Below are 20,751 nucleotides of genomic sequence, written 5' to 3' on the forward strand. Positions count from 1 at the left end.
TACAACTTAAAATAGGACAATTACAACTAAATAATTTACATATTGGGAGGATATTGCTACTAAATATATGTTCATTTGGAGCACTATCAGGATGCTTAGGTGGACATGCGGTAAAACCATGTTGGATAGGATTCCAAATAGTGTTTTTAGGGAGAACCTGAAAGTTGGAAATATCATCGACAAGCTAAGAGAAGAACGGCTCCAATGGTTTGGACATGTGAGGAGGCGCCCTCTTACCGCTCCTGTTAGGAGAGTCGAGGCACTCATGGTTGACGGTGTAAGGAGAAGGGGTAGACCTACTCGTAGGTGGGAGGATAAAATAAAGCTCGACTTGAAGGAGCTTTTATTGATCGAGGACATGACCTCTGATAGGAATGCGTGGAGGACTAGAATTAGAATTAACGAGTAGGTTTGGTATGTTGGTGTGTTCGTGGGTCTGTGTGTTTGGGTTTTTATGTCTTCTTTTATTGTGTTGTTCTTGTGTTTGTCTTTGTTTGTTTATTTCGTCTTGTAGCGTGTTTTTCTGCCCTTTGTTTATTACCGGGCCCTCTTCTTTTTACTGGGTAGGTTTTTGTCTGCTTGTGTATGTTTGTTTGTTTACTTGTTTAGGGATTAGGTTGTGGTTGCGGGTATGTTTTGTTTGTATGTTTATTTGTTTGCTTTTTGTTTGTTGCGTTTGGTGTTTATGCGGGCTTGTATCTTTTGTTTCTGTATGTTTGTTTGTATGCGTATGTGGGTCTGTTATTATGTATGTTTGTATGTTTGCTCGCGGGTACGTTTCAGGTTTTTATGTTTTTTGATTGGTTACGTACGGTTTCTTGTATGTATGTATGCATGTATGTATGTATGTATGTATGTATGTATGTATGTATGTATGTATGTATGTATGTTTGTATGTATGTATGTATGTATGTATGTATGTATGTATGTATGTGTGTTTGTGTGTTTGTGTGTATGTATGTTTGTATGTATGTATGTATGTATGTGTGTGTGTGTATGCATGCATGCATGCATGTTTGTTTGTTTGTTGGTCTGTGTTTCTAGGTTTGTATTATGTTTTTATTTTTAGTTGCAGCATCTCTCGTTTTGTCCTGAGCTTCGCCCTACTGTCTAATGTACGTCTTCTTTTTCCCTTATATATATATGTATATATATATATATATATGTATATATATATATGTATATATATATATATATGTATATATATATATATATATATATATATGTACTCCTACTTTTTCCTTTTTTTTCTTTCATAAACGGTTCTGTTAAGCGAGGCTTAGCAAGCGTCAATTTATTGGCGACTTGACTGCCGCTTAGAGCCTAAATTGAACTCCAGGCACGATGTAAAACCCATGAAAATTTGATTCTACCATTTTCATGGCGTCTCTGTTTATTTTATTTATTTTTTATTTTCCTATTTATTATTACTTTTTTATATATTTATCTATTTATTTCATTTTTTTTTATATTGCTTTTTCTCATTCTTCAAGGCCGGAGGTCCCCTTGAAAGCAGTCTCTTTACCCGTCGAATAGAGAGAGGGAGGACTTTCTCCGCTCTTGTGAGTGTTTAACTCGGGGTGGAGAAATGATTTCTCTTTATTCTAGGATAGAGGAATGATTGTCTACATCCAACTTCCCCCATACCCCACGCATATGGGATTGGGTATTGTTGTTGTTGTTGTTGTTGTTGTTAAAATATTTCAAAAATATTTATTAGGTACAAATTTACAATTTTAAATAAATAAAATATATATATATATATATATATATATATATATATATATATATATATATATATATATATATATATATATTTAACTTAGTCATAAAATGTCCCAATTTAAAATAATATATTTTGGTAAACAACGAGTCACTGATTTATAGAAGCAAATGACCACGACACTCAAATTTTATAAGATACATTTTAATAAAGTAAATTTTTGATAAATAAGTCAAATTATTATTAAAGGTACACGTCGCGTAACATAAAAGGCTAGTTTTCTAAACGTACGAAAGTGCGCTCGAAAAACCGAAAGTGGTACATGAGTCGACTGACAACGTACGACTCATTTGAACAAAAATTACATTTTAACTATGCACGAGAATATAATATAATATTTAATTAATTCTAAAGATTAAATATAATATATATTAAATAATATTTAATTTACGTGTATCATATGTGTAATAAGTAAAATAAGTGTCGGCAACTTCCATTAGTCAAATGTGAGCTGTAAATGGACATCATGCGATCGCATGAGGACTCCCTCACAACCACATGCGATCGCATGGCTGAGGGAGAGAGGTCAGGTCTTTAAAGTTCGCTCGATTTCATTTTTGGGATCATTTTTTTTTCCATTCACTCCCACACACACATATACTCCCTCTATATTACCTTATTTATTATTATTTATATTATTATTATGATTCATATTAAGATTAATATTATTAGTAATAATATTATTAGGAGTATTGGTAATATTATTAGTATTATTTACATAAAATACTATGACGAGGTCATGAGCGGGATTATTTCAAAAATGGATTTTTCGAGCGGGATAGAGCTAAGGAAATTATGGGTTATAGCTATGGAGGTTATGGGTATGGTTCATGGGTATGCTCGTGAGGTCAATTTAGTGTTTATCGTCTCCGTTGCGTCTACGTACCTTTCCTGCAATATTGAATCTCAATATTGATACGTAAGCACTCATAACTTAACTTTTATTTATTAATAGTGTATCCCTGACTAGTGCTCGAGTATATAGAATTATGCATGCTTGTACTTTTGATATTGCCATTAGAAAGGTTATGTTGAATCCTGAATTAGTTACATATGCAGTTGAGATAAGGTATAAGATATGCATGTCGTTGGAAAGCTAGCGAAAAATTAAGAACTTTTCATTTAGATATCGAATAGTTTCGATGAACGGATTAGAAGTTATAGTCAATTGAATCTTTGTATTATTATTAAAAATGATTATTATTATCGTCGTTACTATTGTCATTATAACTTTTATTATTATTATTATTATTATTATTATTATTATTATTATTATTATTATTATTATTATTATCATTATTATTATTATTATCATTATTAATTTATATATATATCATTATTTAAAAATGGTTATTGTTATTGTTATTATTATTATTATATTATCATTAAAATAATTATTAGTATTATCGTTAATAATGTCATAGTAATTATCATTATTAGTATTATTGTAATTAAAACTAATATTAGTAACACCTAATTATTTTGATTACTGTTATTATCATTATTATGAACACGAAATAAAAGATGATTAAAAGCTATTAAACGAAATGATTAGGAAATAATGAGTAAGAGTATCTTGCTGAAATTAAAATATTATAAGATATTGATTTAGATAAAATTATCGTTCTTATTATTTTTATCATTACTATTATTATTAAAAGTATCGTTAGTATTAAAACTATCATTTTAACAAAAATTATCATTTTAATAGAAATGTCATTGTTATTATAAAATATCACTATTATTATCATTTTAAATAGAATTATTATTTTAAAGATAATATTAAAAAGTATCGTAAATATTAAAGTTATCATAATTAAAATTATCGTTTTACCATAATGTCATCTTAGTAATTATAAATATTGATATTTTTATGATAATAATTATTATTACAAAATAATACAACTTTTACTTACTATTATTATAGATATTATTTTATCAAATAAATATATAATACAAATAATATAATTACCTTAATAAGATTTATCATAATATTTTTATGAACTTTATAAATTTTATTACTTAAGATAAATAAAAGTATATTTTTTTATATAAAGTTTTTTTTATTGATAAATGAATAATATTATTTACTCTAATAAAGCTTTTGAAAATATTTAAAAATATAAAACGATGATATTTAAACTATATAATAATCGTGTATAATTTTGGAAATCATTTTGAGTCAAATTGACTGTTGTTGACTTTTGCATATTAATCTCGAGCATTATGATTGTGGTACACTATGACATAACCTAATTTGTTAGACAAATATTGACTAACATATAAATATATATACTTAATTTAGGTTCATGAATCCGAGGTCAACCTTGCACTTGTTCATTGACGTTATATGTATTTTTACTACGAAATACAGTATGGTGAGTTTCATTTGCTCCCTTTTTAAATACTTTTGCAATATATATTTTTGGGACTGAGAATACATGCGCTATTTTTATAACTGTTTTTATGAAATAGACACAAGTAATTGAAACTACATTATATGGTTGAATGGATCGAAGCCGAATATGCCCCTTTTAGCTTGGTAGCCTAAGAATTTGGGAACAGACCCCCAAATTGACGTGAATCCTAAAGATATATCTATCGGGCCCAACAAGCCCCATTCTGGAATTTGGAATGCTTTAGTACTTCGATTTTATCATGTCCGATGGGTGTCCCGAAATGATGGGGATATTCTATATGCATCTTGTTAATGTCGGTTACCAGGTGTTCAATCCATATGAATGATATTTTTGTCTCTATGCATGGGACGTATATTTATGAGAACTGGAAATGAAATTCTTGTGGTCTATTAAAATGATGAAAATGAATGATTATGATAAACTAATGAACTCACCAACCTTTTGGTTGACACTTTAAAGCATGTTTATTCTCAGGTGTTAAAGAAATCTTCCGCTGTGCATTTGCTCATTTTAAAGATATTACTTGGAGTCAATTATGGCATATTTCAAAAGACGTTGCATTCAAGTCGTTGAGTTCAATCGAGATTATTATTAATTAAATGACAGATTGGGTCATTTATATTTGGATATTATGAAATGGTATGCATGTCTGTCAATTTTCGATGTAAAAAGAGTTTATCTTTTAAAAACGAATGCTATGTCTGAAAAATGTATCGTATAGAGGTCAAATACCTCGCGATGTAATCAACTATTGAGAATCGTTTATAATGTATATGAAAGGGTCCTTTCAGTTGGTATCAGAGTGGTGGTCTTAGCGAACCAGGTCTGCATTAGTGTGTCTAACTGATAAGTCGTTAGGATGCATTAGTGAGTCTGGACTTCGACCGTGTCTGCATGTCAAGAGTTTTGCTTATCATTTTGTATCGAAAATTACCTACTTATCATCCTTAGTAAATTACCTGCTTATCACTCTTAGTCTATAAATGTCTTACTGCATTGATTGCATGATTAGTGTATAGATAAAATTCATATCTTAGCGTATCTGCTAATTCATATCTTAGCGTATCTGCTAAATCATATCTTATCGTATCTGTTACTTTAAACTTTGTCTGACATATCCCACAAATTCTTCCGGAATCTACGAAATATTTTGATCTATATATATAGATATCCTATGTAAATGGAATATCACCCGATAGCCGGAAAATCATTTTATATCGAAAAATCCTTTATCCAATCGTACGAAATAGAATTTTTCATCAGTTTAAGTCACTCGGATTCCGAAATGGAATCTCACTCAAGCTTCGAAAGCAGTGTGACCGGAATGGATCAACCAATCAGTCATCACCTATTCTGGATGAATTAGGGATGGGTTCGTAGCCTCCTCAATCATTGGAGACAAGAAGAAGGCGATCCTTTTCATCCACCGCATTGCCCTCTAGGCGAAGAACCTGAAGCACTTACCGGCGAACCTGTTCGAGACACCATTTTCTCTCTCATTTCCAGAGTATCTCGTCACGATTACGTACTACATCAAATTTTAGATTTTATTTATCCGCTTGTCCGAACCGACAATCACCCCGGTGTAATAGAGGAAGTCAACGAGCTTCGCGCTCGGGTAGTGGCTTTGGAGAATATGGTGCAGAGATTACAAACACCAGCAGCAGCACCAGCAGCATAACCAGTACCACCATCATCAACGTCAACAGTACCATTACCACCTCCAACCACAACCGCATCGTAAACCTCAACTTCACAATCTGTCCCACGAGCATCAACGTCATACGCACTATAGATACCAAGGAGTACCAAAAATAATAACTGATGAAATATTAACTCATAACCTCATTGGAGAAACATTCCGCGGTGATTATGTAATCTCTAAAGTCTTAGAGATTATCTAATCTAGCCCTAACTGTAGTGACCCGAACTTTTCCATGTTTATATATATATTAAATGAAATTGTTATTTACATGATTAAGTGTTTCCAACATGTTAAGCAATCAAACTTGTTAAGACTTGATTAATTGAAATAGGTTTCATATAGACAATTGACCACCCAAGTTGACCGGTGATTCACGAACGTTAAAACTTGTAAAAACTATATGATGACATATATATGGTTATATATATAGTTAACATGATATTATGATAAGTAAACATATCATTAAGTATATTAACAATGAACTTCATTTGTAAAAATAAGACTACTAACTTAATGATTTTGAAACGAGACATATATGTAACGATTATCATTGTAACGACATTTAATGTATATATATCATATTAAGAGATATTCGTACATCATAATATCATGATAGTATAATAATTTAAAATCTCATTTGATATTATAAACATTGGGTTAACAACATTTAACAAGATCGTTAACCTAAAGGTTTCAAAACAACACTTACATGTAACGACTAACGATGACTTAACGACTCAGTTAAAATGTATATACATGTAGTGTTTTAATATATATTCATACACTTTTGAAAGACTTCAAGACACTTATCAAAATACTTCTACTTAACAAAAATGCTTACAATTACATCCTCGTTCAATTTCATCAACAATTCTACTCGTATGCACCTGTATTCGTACTCGTACAATACACAGCTTTTAGATGTATGTACTATTGGCATATACACTCCAATGATCAGCTCTTAGCAGCCCATGTGAGTCACCTAACACATATGGGAACCATCATTTGGCAACTAGCATGAAATATTAAAATTACAAAAATATGAGTAATCATTCATGATTTATTTACATGAAAACAAAATTACATATCCTTTATATCTAATCCATACACCAACGACCAAAAACACCTACAAACACTTTCATTCTTCAATTTTTTTTCATCTAATTGATCTCTCTCAAGTTCTATCTTCAAGTTCTAAGTGTTCTTCATAAATTCTACAAGTTCTAGTTTCATAAAATCAAGAATACTTCCAAGTTTGCTAGCTTACTTCCAATCTTGTAGAGTGATCATCCAACCTCAAGAAATCTTTCTTATTTATAGTAAGATATCTTTCTAATATAAGGTAATACTCATATTCAAACTTTGATTCAATTTCTATAACTATAACAATCTTATTTCGAGCGGAAATCTTACTTGAACTTGTTTTCGTGTCATGATTCTACTTCAAGAACTTTCAAGCCATCCAAGATCCTTTGAAGCTAGATCCATTTGTCTCTTTTCCAGTAGTTTTATCCACAAAACTTGAGGTAGTAATGATTTTCATAACATCATTCTATTCATACATATAAAGCTATCTTATTCGAAGGTTTAAACTTGAAATCACTAGAACATAGTTTAGTTAATTCTAAACTTGTTCGCAAATAAAAGTTAATCCTTCTAATTTGACTTTTAAAATCAACTAAACACATGTTCTATATCTATATGATATGCTAACTTAATGATTTAAAACCTGGAAACACGAAAAACACCGTAAAACTGGACATACGTCGTCGTAGTAACACCGCGGGCTGTTTTGGGTTTGATAATTAAAAACTATGATAAACTTTGATTTAAAAGTTGTTCTTCTGGGAAAATTATTTTTCTTATGAACATGAAACTATATCCAAAAATCATGGTTAAACTCAAAGTGGAAGTATGTTTTTCAAAATGGTCATAAAGACGTCGTTCTTTCGACTGAAATGACTACCTCTTACAAAAACGACTTGTAACTTATATATCCAACTATAAACCTATACTTTTTCTGTTTAGATTCATAAAATAGAGTTTAATATGAAACCATAGCAATTTGATTCACTCAAAACGGATTTAAAATGAAGAAGTTATGGGTAAAACAAGATTGGATATTTTTTATATTTTTGTAGCTACGGGAAATATTAACAATTCTATACAAATCATATCCTAGCTAACTTATATTGTATTATACATGTATTCTAATATATTATGTAATCTTGGGATACCATAGACACGTATGCAAATGTTTTGACATATCATATCGACCCATGTATATATATTATTTGAAACAACCATAGACACTCTATATGCAGTAATGTTAGAGTTAGCTATACAGGGTTGAGGTTGATTCCAAAAATATATATACTTTGAGTTGTGATCTAGCCTGAGATGTGTATACACTGGGTCGTGGATTGATTCAAGATAATATATATCGATTTATTTCTGTACATTTAACTGTGGACAACTAGTTGTAGGTTACTAACGAGGACAGCTGACTTAATAAACTTAAAACATCAAAATGTATTAAAAGTGTTGTAAATATATTTTGAACATACTTTGATATATATGTACATATTTGTTATAGGTTCGTGAATCGACCAGTGGCCAAGTCTTACTTCCCGACGAAGTAAAAATCTGTGAAAGTGAGTTATAGTCCCACTTTTAAAATCTAATATTTTTGGAATGAGAATACATGCAGGTTTTATAAATGATTTAAAAAATAGACACAAGTACGTGAAACTAAATTCTATGGTTAAATTATCGAAATCGAATATGCCCCTTTTTATTAAGTCTGGTAATCTAAGAATTATGGAACAGACACCCTAATTGACGCGAAGCCTAAAGATAGATCTGTTGGGCCTAACAAACCCCATCCAAAGTACCGGATGCTTTAGTACTTTGAAATTTATATCATATCCGAAGGGTGTCCCAGAATGATGGGGATATTCTTATATATGCATCTTGTTAATGTCGGTTACCAGGTATTCACCATATGAATAATTTTTATCTCTATGTATGGGATGTATATTGAAATATGAAATCTTGTGGTCTATTGTTACGATTTGATATATATAGGTTAAACCTATAACTCACCAATATTTTTGTTGACGTTTTAAGCATGTTTATTCTCAGGTGATTATTAAGAGCTTCCGCTATCGCATACTTAAATAAGGACAAGATTTGGAGTCCATGCTTGTATGATATTGTGTAAAAACTGCGTTCAAGAAACTTATTTCGTTGTAACATATTTGTATTGTAAACCATTATGTAATAGTCGTGTGTAAATAGGATATTTTAGATTATCATTATTTGATAATCTACGTAAAGCTTTTTAAACCTTTATTGATGAAATAAAGGTTATGGTTTGTTTTAAAATGAATGCAGTTTTTGAAAAACGTCTCATATAGAGGTCAAAACCTCGCAACGAAATCAATTAATATGGAATGTTTTTAATCAATAAGAACGGGACATTTCACTAACCATAAATCAGTTAAGCGAACCAAAATGATAGAAGGAAGAGTAGAAACCCTGACAAAAATGGTGTGTGATTAACAAGCTAAACTTGTTTTACCAACAGCATCAACAGTACCGTCAGCGTCACCAGCATCGTCAATACAGTCAACATCAGAATCAACAACACCTATAACATCACAAACTCCGTCAGTTCAAGAATCACTGTGGACATCATTACGAATCAATAACGCGTATATTGTATCAACGAGTTATAAAGAATTAACACATTCCCTCTGAAGAAATTATATGTATATTTTATATATATATATATATGTATATATATATATATATATATATATATATATATATGTATATATATATATTGAAATAAAACTAAATCTTCCCGTGCTAAGCTATTGTGTGTGAATCTTAACTACTCGGTTAATTCATATTACAAATATGCAATAATGTACGTCCTTCGCCGGCAACTTAACTATCGTTAACTACAATCTCTGTCTAAATTCAACAAATTCCAATTTCTAATAAATCAAATATATAGTTGATTTTACACTTTCATCATCGATGTAACCAAAACTTTTCAGATAACATCATTCGTACTTTGCGAAGTTCACAAGAATTTAACGAAAAACAACATCACGCCTCAACAAATAACGAAGTATTGATTCATAATTTCAATATTACTGAAGAAATACTTATGTAATCTCTAAAGCCTTCAAGGGATTATTCAATTCTAGTTCCAACCGTAAATCGAATGAGTTTAATTTAGTATTAACTCATTAAAATCTATGTTACATCTGAAGAGAATATATACATATATATTTTCATAAAGACTGTAATAAAATTCTTTTGTACAAAATATTAATTGTGAAATTTTTTTTAACGGGTAGGTAATACCCGAGAGATATATGTATATTCACCATTAATATGTTACATTCTTAGAATCGGATTAAGCAAATTATTAACTATACTTCCTACTTTCACAATAATGTACATTCTTTCATAGAAATCAAAACAATCATACTCATTCAAACCCAATTACATATTCTGATTTTGAAATTTCAGAATTCAATTCGAGATATAACAGGTACCATCACTTTTAGATTCCTACATCTTTCAAAGCTATAATTTGACTTCAAAAGTGTGTTAGAACATCAAATGTATATTAACGATTACAATCTGTGTTCAAACCCTTCGAAAATTTCTGAAGACACTTCAAATAATGAACAATCGAGATGATGATCCAACCACATATTTGAAATGTCCCGTTCTTATTGATTAAAAACGTTCCATATTAATTGATTTCGTTGCAAGGTTTTGACCTCTATATGAGACGTTTTTCAAAGACTGCATTCATTTTAAAACAAACCATAACCTTTTTTTCATCAATAAAGGTTTAAAAAGCTTTACGTAGATTATCAAATAATGATAATCTAAAATATCCTGTTTACACACGACCATTACATAATGGTTTACAATACAAATATGTTACAACAAAATAAGTTTCTTGAATGCAGTTTTTACACAATATCATACAAGCATGGACTCCAAATCTCGTCCTTATTTAAGTATGCGACAGCGGAAGCTCTTAATAATCACCTGAGAATAAACATGCTTAAAACTTCAACAAAAATGTTGGTGAGTAATAGGTTTAACCTATATATATCAAATCGTAACAATAGACCACAAGATTTCATATTTCAATACACATCCCATACATAGAGATAAAAATCATTCATATGGTGAACACCTGGTAACCGACATTAACAAGATGCATATATATAAGAATATCCCCATCATTCCGGGACACCCTTCGGATATGATATAAATTTTGAAGTACTAAAGCATCCGGTACTTTGGATGGGGTTTGTTAGGCCCAATAGATCTATCTTTAGGATTCGCGTCAATTAGGGTGTCTGTTCCCTAATTCTTAGATTACCAGACTTAATAAAAAGGGGCATATTCGATTTCGATAATTCAACCATATAATGTAGTTTCACGTACTTGTGTCTATTTTGTAAATCATTTATAAAACCTGCATGTATTCTCATCCCAAAAATATTAGATTTTAAAAGTGGGACTATAACTCACTTTCACAGATTTTTACTTCGTCAGGAAGTAAGACTTGGCCACTGGTTGATTCACGAACCTATAACAATATATACATATATATCAAAGTATGTTCAAAATATATTTACAACACTTTTAATATATTTTGATGTTTTAAGTTTATTAAGTCAGCTGTCCTCGTTAGTAACCTACAACTAGTTGTCCACAGTTAGATATACAGAAATAAATCGATAAATATTATCTTGAATCAATCCACGACCCAGTGTATACGTATCTCAGTATTGATCACAACTCAAACTATATATATTTTGGAATCAACCTCAACCCTGTATAGCTAACTCCAACATTCACATATAGAGTGTCTATGGTTGTTCCGAAATATATATAGATGTGTCGACATGATAGGTCGAAACATTGTATACATGTCTATGGTATCTCTAGATTACATAATATACAATACAAGTTGATTAAGTTATGGTTGGAATATATTTGTTACCAATTTTCACGTAGCTAAAATGAGAAAAATTATCCAATCTTGTTTTACCCATAACTTCTTCATTTTAAATCCGTTTTGAGTGAATCAAATTGCTATGGTTTCATATTGAACTCTATTTTATGAATCTAAACAGAAAAAGTATAGGTTTATAGTCGGAAAAATAAGTTACAAGTCGTTTTTGTAAAGGTAGTCATTTCAGTCGAAAGAACGACGTCTAGATGACCATTTTAGAAAACATATTTTCACTTTGAGTTTAACCATAATTTTTGGATATAGTTTCATGTTCATAATAAAAATCATTTTCTCAGAATAACAACTTTTAAATCAAAGTTTATCATAGTTTTTAATTAACTAACCCAAAACAGCCCGCGGTGTTACTACGACGGCGTAAATCCGGTTTTACGGTGTTTTTCGTGTTTCCAGGTTTTAAATCATTAAGTTAGCATATCATATAGATATAGAACATGTGTTTAGTTAATTTTAAAAGTCAAGTTAGAAGGATTAACTTTTGTTTGCGAACAAGTTTAGAATTAACTAAACTATGTTCTAGTGATTACGAGTTTAAACCTTCGAATAAGATAGTTTTATATATATGAATCGAATGATGTTATGAACATCATTACTACCTCAAGTTTAGTAGGTAAACCTACTGGAAGTGACAAGAAATGATCTAGCTTCAAAGGATCTTGGATGGCTTGAAAGTTCTTGAAGTAGGATCATGACACAAAAACAAGTTCAAGTAAGATTTTTACTCGAATTAAGATAGTTTATAGTTATAGAAATTGAATCAAAGTTTGAATATGAATATTACCTTGAATAAGAAAGATAACCTACTGTATATAACAAAGATTTCTTGATCTTAGATGATTACTTGGAATGGATTAGAAAGCTTGGAAGTAAATTAGTAAACTTGAAGGGATTTTTGAAGTGTTCTTGAAGTGTTCTTCCTATGAAGATTATAGCTTGATTCTTGAAGTGATTTTTGATGAAGATGATGATTAACTACTGGAAAAATACGTTCATAATAGTGTGTGTGTGTTGAGAGAGAATTAGAAAGAGAATTGGAAGTGAAATGGAGTGAATGATGAGTGGTAATTGGTGAGTGGTGAGTGGGGTTAAAAGGAGTTCTAGTTAGTTGACTAGCTCATGGTAGAAGTTAAAATTGATTAGTCATACATGACATAATCAAGAGTGGAATCCCATGCTAGTTCCTATTGGTATATACCCATAGTAAGTACATTTTGAAGCTGTGTATAATACGGGTAAGAATACGACTAGAATTCTTGATGAAAGAAAAGAATGGGAAAGTAACTGTAACCATTTTCGTTAAGTATGAGTGTTTTGATATATGTCTTGAAGTCTTCCAAAAGTATTTTAATACATCTAAATACACTACATGTAAATACATTTTAACTGGGTCGTTAAGTCATCGTTAGTCGTTACATGTAAGTGTTGTTTTGAAACCTTTAAGTTAACGATCTCAATTAATGTTGTTAACCCATTGTTTATTATATCTAATGAGATGTTAAATTATTATATTATCATGATATTATGATATATATACATTTAAATGTCGTTACAACGATAATCGTTACATATATGTCTCGTTTCGAAATCCTTAAGTTAGTAGTCTTGTTTATATGTATATAACTTATTGTTAATATACTTATGGAGATACTTACTTATCATAATCTCATGTTAACCATATGTATATCCATATATATATCGTCATGTCGTTTTTACAAGTTTTAACGTTCGTGAATCGCCGGTCAACTTGGGTGGTCAATTGTCTATATGAAACATATTTCAATTAATCAAGTCTTAACAAGTTTGATTGCTTAACATGTTGGAAACATTTAATCATGTAAATATCAATCTCAATTAATATATATAAACATGGAAAAGTTCGGGTCACTACAATATTACCCACATTTATGTACTTAAAAAGCTCTCGAAGTCAAAGTCATAATTCAACACATATCTGTGTCAGATCCTTTGGCATTTATTAGCAAAAATAACTTTGCAATTCCTTTGCAAAGTAGCAAATTTTATCACAGCTCCAGCAAGACAACTTCGATTTTTCATTCGGAGTAGCCTTATCATAATCTTGATATATATGATTACCCTTTTGTTACCGGAGAACCTTTCATATTCCACCATATTAGCAATAAACTTATTCACAACTTCACTGATCTTTGACCTTCCGAAGAATCATTATATTTATCGAAACCCCATTATTTACTCATCCGCATCTTGTAACAAGAATTGTCATGACAATTACTGGGAATTAGCAATCAGTATTTTAAAATCTCGCAGCATGTTAACGCCAACAGTTATACATATAACGTCTATTTCCAAGGCTTACATACTTCAAATGTGAAGTTTCTAAAAAACATTCTGAACCGCGAACTAGTTCTCGAAATGCTGATAAAGCGACAAAAACTGTAAACGACCTTAGCAGTAAAAAGTTTGATAATAAAGATTAGTGTATTGGCAAAGCTCAGAAAAAGAGAAGTTTTGGAACTGGAAAACGGATTGAGCAAAGTATGAAGGAGGCTGTGGACAAATCACAAAGACTGAACCTGCCTTCAAAGAATCCAAATGATTCAGTGTCTGCTGAAGTCATTGACAAATACCTTACTGCTGACACTAAACCTCTACAGACAATATTCTTCATCATCCTCTGATATTAGAAATTCTAAGATATCATCATATCTTTCATTATAAATATCCTCCATATTTTTGAAGATATTTCCATAATTATTCTTATCTGAAATCATTTATCTCTTCGTGCTATCTGTATTACATCATAAAAGAAACTATTTTAGTTTCTAAATTCTGAAATATTCGAGTTTAAAATAGGAATATTTTTGAAGTAGTGTTGGGAGCTGAAGCATGAGTTAGTATAATATAATGACACTTGATCAACATGATTATATTACAGTAAGTCATGCTGAGTTTTTAAATGGAACGTGATGATTCACAGATCATAACATCATCATGTGCCATGTTACACGACTCTTATATTCTATTTAATCACTAAAATATCAAGAAAATATTTCTTGATGATTCGGTCTTTTCCAGGGTATTCTGGTAATTTAACAAATCAAGATCTTGCTATTACCATTTCCTTCTTAGAACATTAACAATGTTCATTCCGAAATTTATATCTGCGAATTCTGGACCATTACAAGCGGTGCTTAATCGCAAGAAGAAGAAACGAAAGGACAAAACTCTGAAATAAAAATTGGGGTATAAATCGCAGAAAATAAAAGAGAGCATTAACTGTGGATGACAATGATTATAGAAGACAGAAACAGAGACTTTGAAATATAAGGGAAGATATAAAGCTCAACGACAAACCAGAAATTATAAACCGTATATATCGATGCAAATAGCAATATAAAGACACGGGAGAACTAAAAACACTATAAACCCAAGGGTATAGTAAAAGTAAATAGATTCTTCTGGCGGCTGATGAAAAAGAAGAATAACAGATATGAAGGTAAGGAGTATATCAAGAATCAGAACTGGATGGGGCATATTGACAAATACTTTAAAGTATGAGCTGAGGAAAAAAGAAGAGAAGGTGTGAGTTGTAAGGAAACGAAGGGAGTGGATTTATAGTAAAATATCCGACAGAGCAATCAAAATGAATGATCGCATTTAAAGCGGATCCTAATTTCCTTAATCAAATCTTATTACGAAGATTTTCTCCAAATCTCTTGAACTTGAAAATCAATTCTATCTACGTCAAAAGATATGACAAATCTATACCTACTCATTTCACTCTTTTGGTGATAACTCCACTCGTACTCTTCACAAAAATAAAATGGTTTTATCCATATTACTCAATGATGATAAAACCCTAATCTTCAGCTTATATGCATCATGAAAACATACTTATTGTCAGCCATGACCATCCCAATCAAATTTTGGGATGAAATATCTTTAACGGGTAGGTACTGTGACAACCCATAAATTTCCGATCAAATTTAAACTTAAATCTTTATATATTCCCGACACAATAAGCAAAATTTGTAAGTTGAATCTCAAGAATTTTAAACTGTATTCATACACTCAATTAACCTCGACCAAATTTCAATGATTCACGAACTATTATATGAACGGACATGATTATATATGTATATGTGTATATATTATAACTTGAAAACATTAACAAAGTATTAGACGTATAATACTTTATATAAACGTATTTGTTTCAAAATATATTCTAATAGTTATCAATGGAATTAAAAGATGATATCAAATGATTGAATTATTAGATACATTGAATTATAATTATGAGTCTCTGTTAAGAGGTCCACTATGATTTGAGAAACCTTTCCTTTTTAACGGTATCCAGAATTGTTAGTAAAAGTGATTTACAAAAGTGTCATTTACAAGAGTTAGTCAAAAGTTAGAAATCACTTCCGTTTAAATTTCAAAAATATACTTTACTTGATTAACTCGTGTCCCTCGATAAAGCAACTCTTTAGTTTTCATATTAAAAACATTATTTGGTAAAATAACTACTATTATTTAAAAACGAGTTAAAACGAACTTTGAAATCTATTTGGTTTTGAAAGGCTAAATATTATATCATTAGTTAAAATATTTCAAAAATATTTATTAGGTACAAATTTACAATTTTAAATAAATAATATATATATATATATATATATATATATATATATATATATATATATAGATATATATATATATATATATATATATATATATATATATATATATATATATATATATATATATATATATTTAACTTAGTCATAAAATGTCCCAATTTAAAATCGTATATTTTGATAAACAACGAGTCACTGATTTATAGAAGCAAATGACCACGACGCTCAAATTTTATAAGATACATTTTCATAAAGTAAATTTTTGATAAATAAGTCAAATTATTATTAAAGGTACACGTCGCGTAACGTAAAAGGCTAGTTTTCTAAACGTACGAAAGTGCGCTCGAAAAACCGAAAGTGGTACATGAGTCGAATGACAACGTACGACTCATTTGAACAAAAATTACATTTTAACTATGCACGAGAATATAATATAATATTTAATTAATTCTAAAGATTAAATATAATATATATTAAATAATATATAATTTACGTGTATCATATGTGTAATAAGTAAAATAAGTGTCGGCAACTTCCATTAGTTGAATGTGAGCTATAAATGGACATCATGCGATTGCATGAGGACTCCCTCACAACCCCATGCGATTGCATGGCTGAGGGAGAGAGGTCAGGTCTTTAAAGTTCGCTCGATTTCATTTTTGGGATCATTTTTTTTCCATTCACTCGCACACACATTCATATACTCCCTCTATATTACCTTATTTATTATTATTTATATTATTATTATGATTCATATTAAGATTAATATTATTAGTAATAATATTATTAGGAGTATTGGTAATATTATTAGTATTATTTACATAAAATACTACGACGAGGTCATGAGCGGGATTATTTCAAAAACGGATTTTTTGAGCGGGATAGAGCTAAGGAAATTATGGGTTATAGCTATGGAGGTTATGGGTATGGTTCATGGGTATGCTCATGAGGTCAATTTAGTGTTTATCGTCTCCGTTGCGTCTACGTACCTTTCCTGCAATATTGAATCTCAATATTGATACATGAGCACTCATAACTTAACCTTTATTTATTAATAGTGTATCCCTGACTAGTGCTCGAGTATATAGAATTATGCATGCTTGTACTTTTGATATTGCCATTAGAAAGGTTATGTTGAATCCTGAATTAGTTACATATGCGGTTGAGATAAGGTATAAGATATGCATGTCGTTGGAAAGCTAGCGAAAAATTAAGAACTTTTCATTTAGATATCGAATAGTTTCGATGAACGGATTAAAAGTTATAGTCAATTAAATCTTTGTATTATTATTAAAAATGATTATTATTATCGTCGTTACTATTGTTGTTATAACTTTTGTTATTATTATTATTATTATTATTATTATTATTATTATTATTATTATTATTATTATCATTATTATTATTATCATTATTAATATACATATCATTATTTAAAAATGGTTATTGTTATTGTTATTGTTATTTTTATTATTATATTATCATTAAAATAATTATTAGTATTATCATTAATAATGTCATAGTAATTATCATTATTACTATTATTGTAATTAAAACTAATATTAGTAACACCTAATTATTTTGATTACTATTATTATCATTATTATGAACACGATATAAAAGAAGATTAAAAGCTATTAAACGAAATGATTTGGAAATAATGAGTAAGAGTATCTTGATGAAATTGAAATATTATAAGATATTGATTTAGATAAAATTATCGTTCTTATTATTTTTATCATTACTATAATTATTAAAAGTATCGTTAGTATTAAAACTATCATTTTAACAAAAATTATCATTTTAATAGAAATGTCATTGTTATTATAAAATATCACTATTATTATCATTTTAAATAGAATTATTATTTTAAAGATAATATTAAAAAGTATCGTAAATATTAAAGTTATCATAATTAAAATTATCGCTTTACCATAATGTCATCTTAGTAATTATAAATATTGATATTTTTATGATAATAATTATTATTACAAAATAATACAACTTTTACTTACTATTATTATAGATATTATTTTATCAAATAAATATGTAATACAAATAATATAATTACCTTAATAAGATTTATCATAATATTTTTATGAACTTTATAAATTTTATTACTTAAGATAAATAAAAGTATATTTTTTTTATATAAAGTTTTATTTATTGATAAATGAATAATATTATTTACTCTAATAAAGCTTTTGAAAATATTTAAAAATATAAAACGACGATATTTAAACTATATAATAATCATGTATAATTTTGGAAATCATTTTGAGTCAAATTGACTGTTGTTGACTTTTGCATATTAATCTCGAGCATTAGGATTGTGGTACACTATGACATAACCGAATTTGTTAGACAAATATTGACCAACATATAAATATATATACTTAATTTAGGTTCGTGAATCCGAGACCAACCTTGTACTTGTTCAATGACGTTATATGTATTTTTACTACGAAATACAGTATGGTGAGTTTCATTTGCTCCCTTTTTAAATGCTTTTGCAATATATGTTTGGGACTGAGAATACATGCGCTATTTTTATAACTGTTTTTACGAAATAGACACAAGTAATTGAAACTACATTATATGGTTGAATGGATCGAAGCTGAATATGCCCCTTTTAGCTTGGTAGCCTAAGAATTTGGGAACAGACCCCCAAATTGACGCGAATCCTAAAGATAGATCTATCGGGCCCAACAAGCCCCATTCTGGAATTTGGAATGCTTTAGTACTTCGATTTTATCATGTCCGATAGGTGTCCCGGAATGATGGGGATATTCTATATGCATCTTGTTAATGTCGGTTACCAGGTGTTCAATCCATATGAATGATATTTTTGTCTCTATGCATGGGACGTATATTTATGAGAACTGGAAATGAAATTCTTGTGGTCTATTAAAATGATGAAAATGAATGATTATGATAAACTAATGAACTCACCAACCTTTTGGTTGACATTTTAAAGCATGTTTATTCTCAGGTGTTAAAGAAATCTTCCGCTGTGCATTTGCTCATTTTAAAGATATTACTTGGAGTCAATTATGGCATATTTCAAAAGACGTTGCATTCAATTCGTTGAGTTCAATAGAGATTATTATTAAGTAAATGATAGATTAGGTCATTTATAGTTGGATATTATGAAATGGTATGCATGTCTGTCAATTTTCGATGTAAAGAGAGTTTATCTTTTAAAAACGAATGCTATGTCTGAAAAATGTATCATATAGAGGTCAAATACCTCGCGATGTAATCAACTATTGAGAATCTTTTATAATGTATATGAACGGGTCCTTTCAGTACACACCTCAAGCTCATATGGCTCAGCCTAGCCTGTTGGACCCGTACTCAGCCCAGCCGAATATTAATGGGTCTGTGAGTAATCTTGGGCAGCCCACACTTAATGGGAATGGACTCCTACCTTCTGGCCCACTTATTCAACCTACTCAAGGATAGGAGACTAATATTCCAAACGCTTTTAGCACTACCACTCTCCTGGATTACAGTAACGCAGGTTGGACTATGGACACTTGTGCGTCCACTCACCTTACATCTAGCATTAATAATTTAAGCACTATTTTTAATTATTGCATATATCCCACAGTTGTCGTTGGGGACGGGAACCCAATTCCCATCACCAATACTGGCCATAGCGTTTTTCCAAACATAAACCGACCTTTACACTTATCAAATATTCTTGTTAACCCTAACATTGTTAAAAACCTTATTTCTGTACGTCGTTTTACTCGCGATAATAAAGTTTCTGTTTCATTTGATGAATTTGGTTTTTCTGTGAAGGATTACTTGACTCGCCGCCTACTGCTCCGATGTGATAGCACGGAGATCTCTACCCAGTCACAATACCGGCTACTACACCTTCACATCATGCTCTCATAACTACCCCCAGCATTTGGCATCAGCGTCTTGGCCATCCCAGCACTGATGTTTTTCATCGTATTTGTTCTAGTAATTCTATTTCATGCAATAATAAGAATAATAAAACTCATGTACTTTGTCATGCATGTTAGCTCGGCAAACACGTGCACCTACCTTTTACTAGTTCTGTTTCAAATGTTACTTCTTTGTTTGACATTGTTCACTCGGATCTATGGACTTCTCTGATCCTGAGTCTCAGTGGTTAC

General features: G+C 30.0%; 1 protein-coding gene across 1 annotated transcript in view; it reads left to right on the forward strand.

Moving 5' to 3' along the window:
- The window catches only part of LOC139875595 (uncharacterized), a 29,463-nt gene extending 9,398 nt beyond the window's left edge, over positions 1 to 20,065 (forward strand). The window contains exon 3 of the mRNA XM_071862921.1: positions 19,910 to 20,065. Coding sequence (XP_071719022.1) covers positions 19,910 to 20,065 — 156 coding nt within the window. The remainder of the gene's footprint in view (positions 1 to 19,909) is intronic.
- Positions 20,066 to 20,751: the final 686 nt, after the last annotated feature.

This window comes from Rutidosis leptorrhynchoides, chromosome 11, assembly GCF_046630445.1.
Source record: "Rutidosis leptorrhynchoides isolate AG116_Rl617_1_P2 chromosome 11, CSIRO_AGI_Rlap_v1, whole genome shotgun sequence".
Classification (NCBI taxonomy): domain Eukaryota; kingdom Viridiplantae; phylum Streptophyta; class Magnoliopsida; order Asterales; family Asteraceae; genus Rutidosis; species Rutidosis leptorrhynchoides.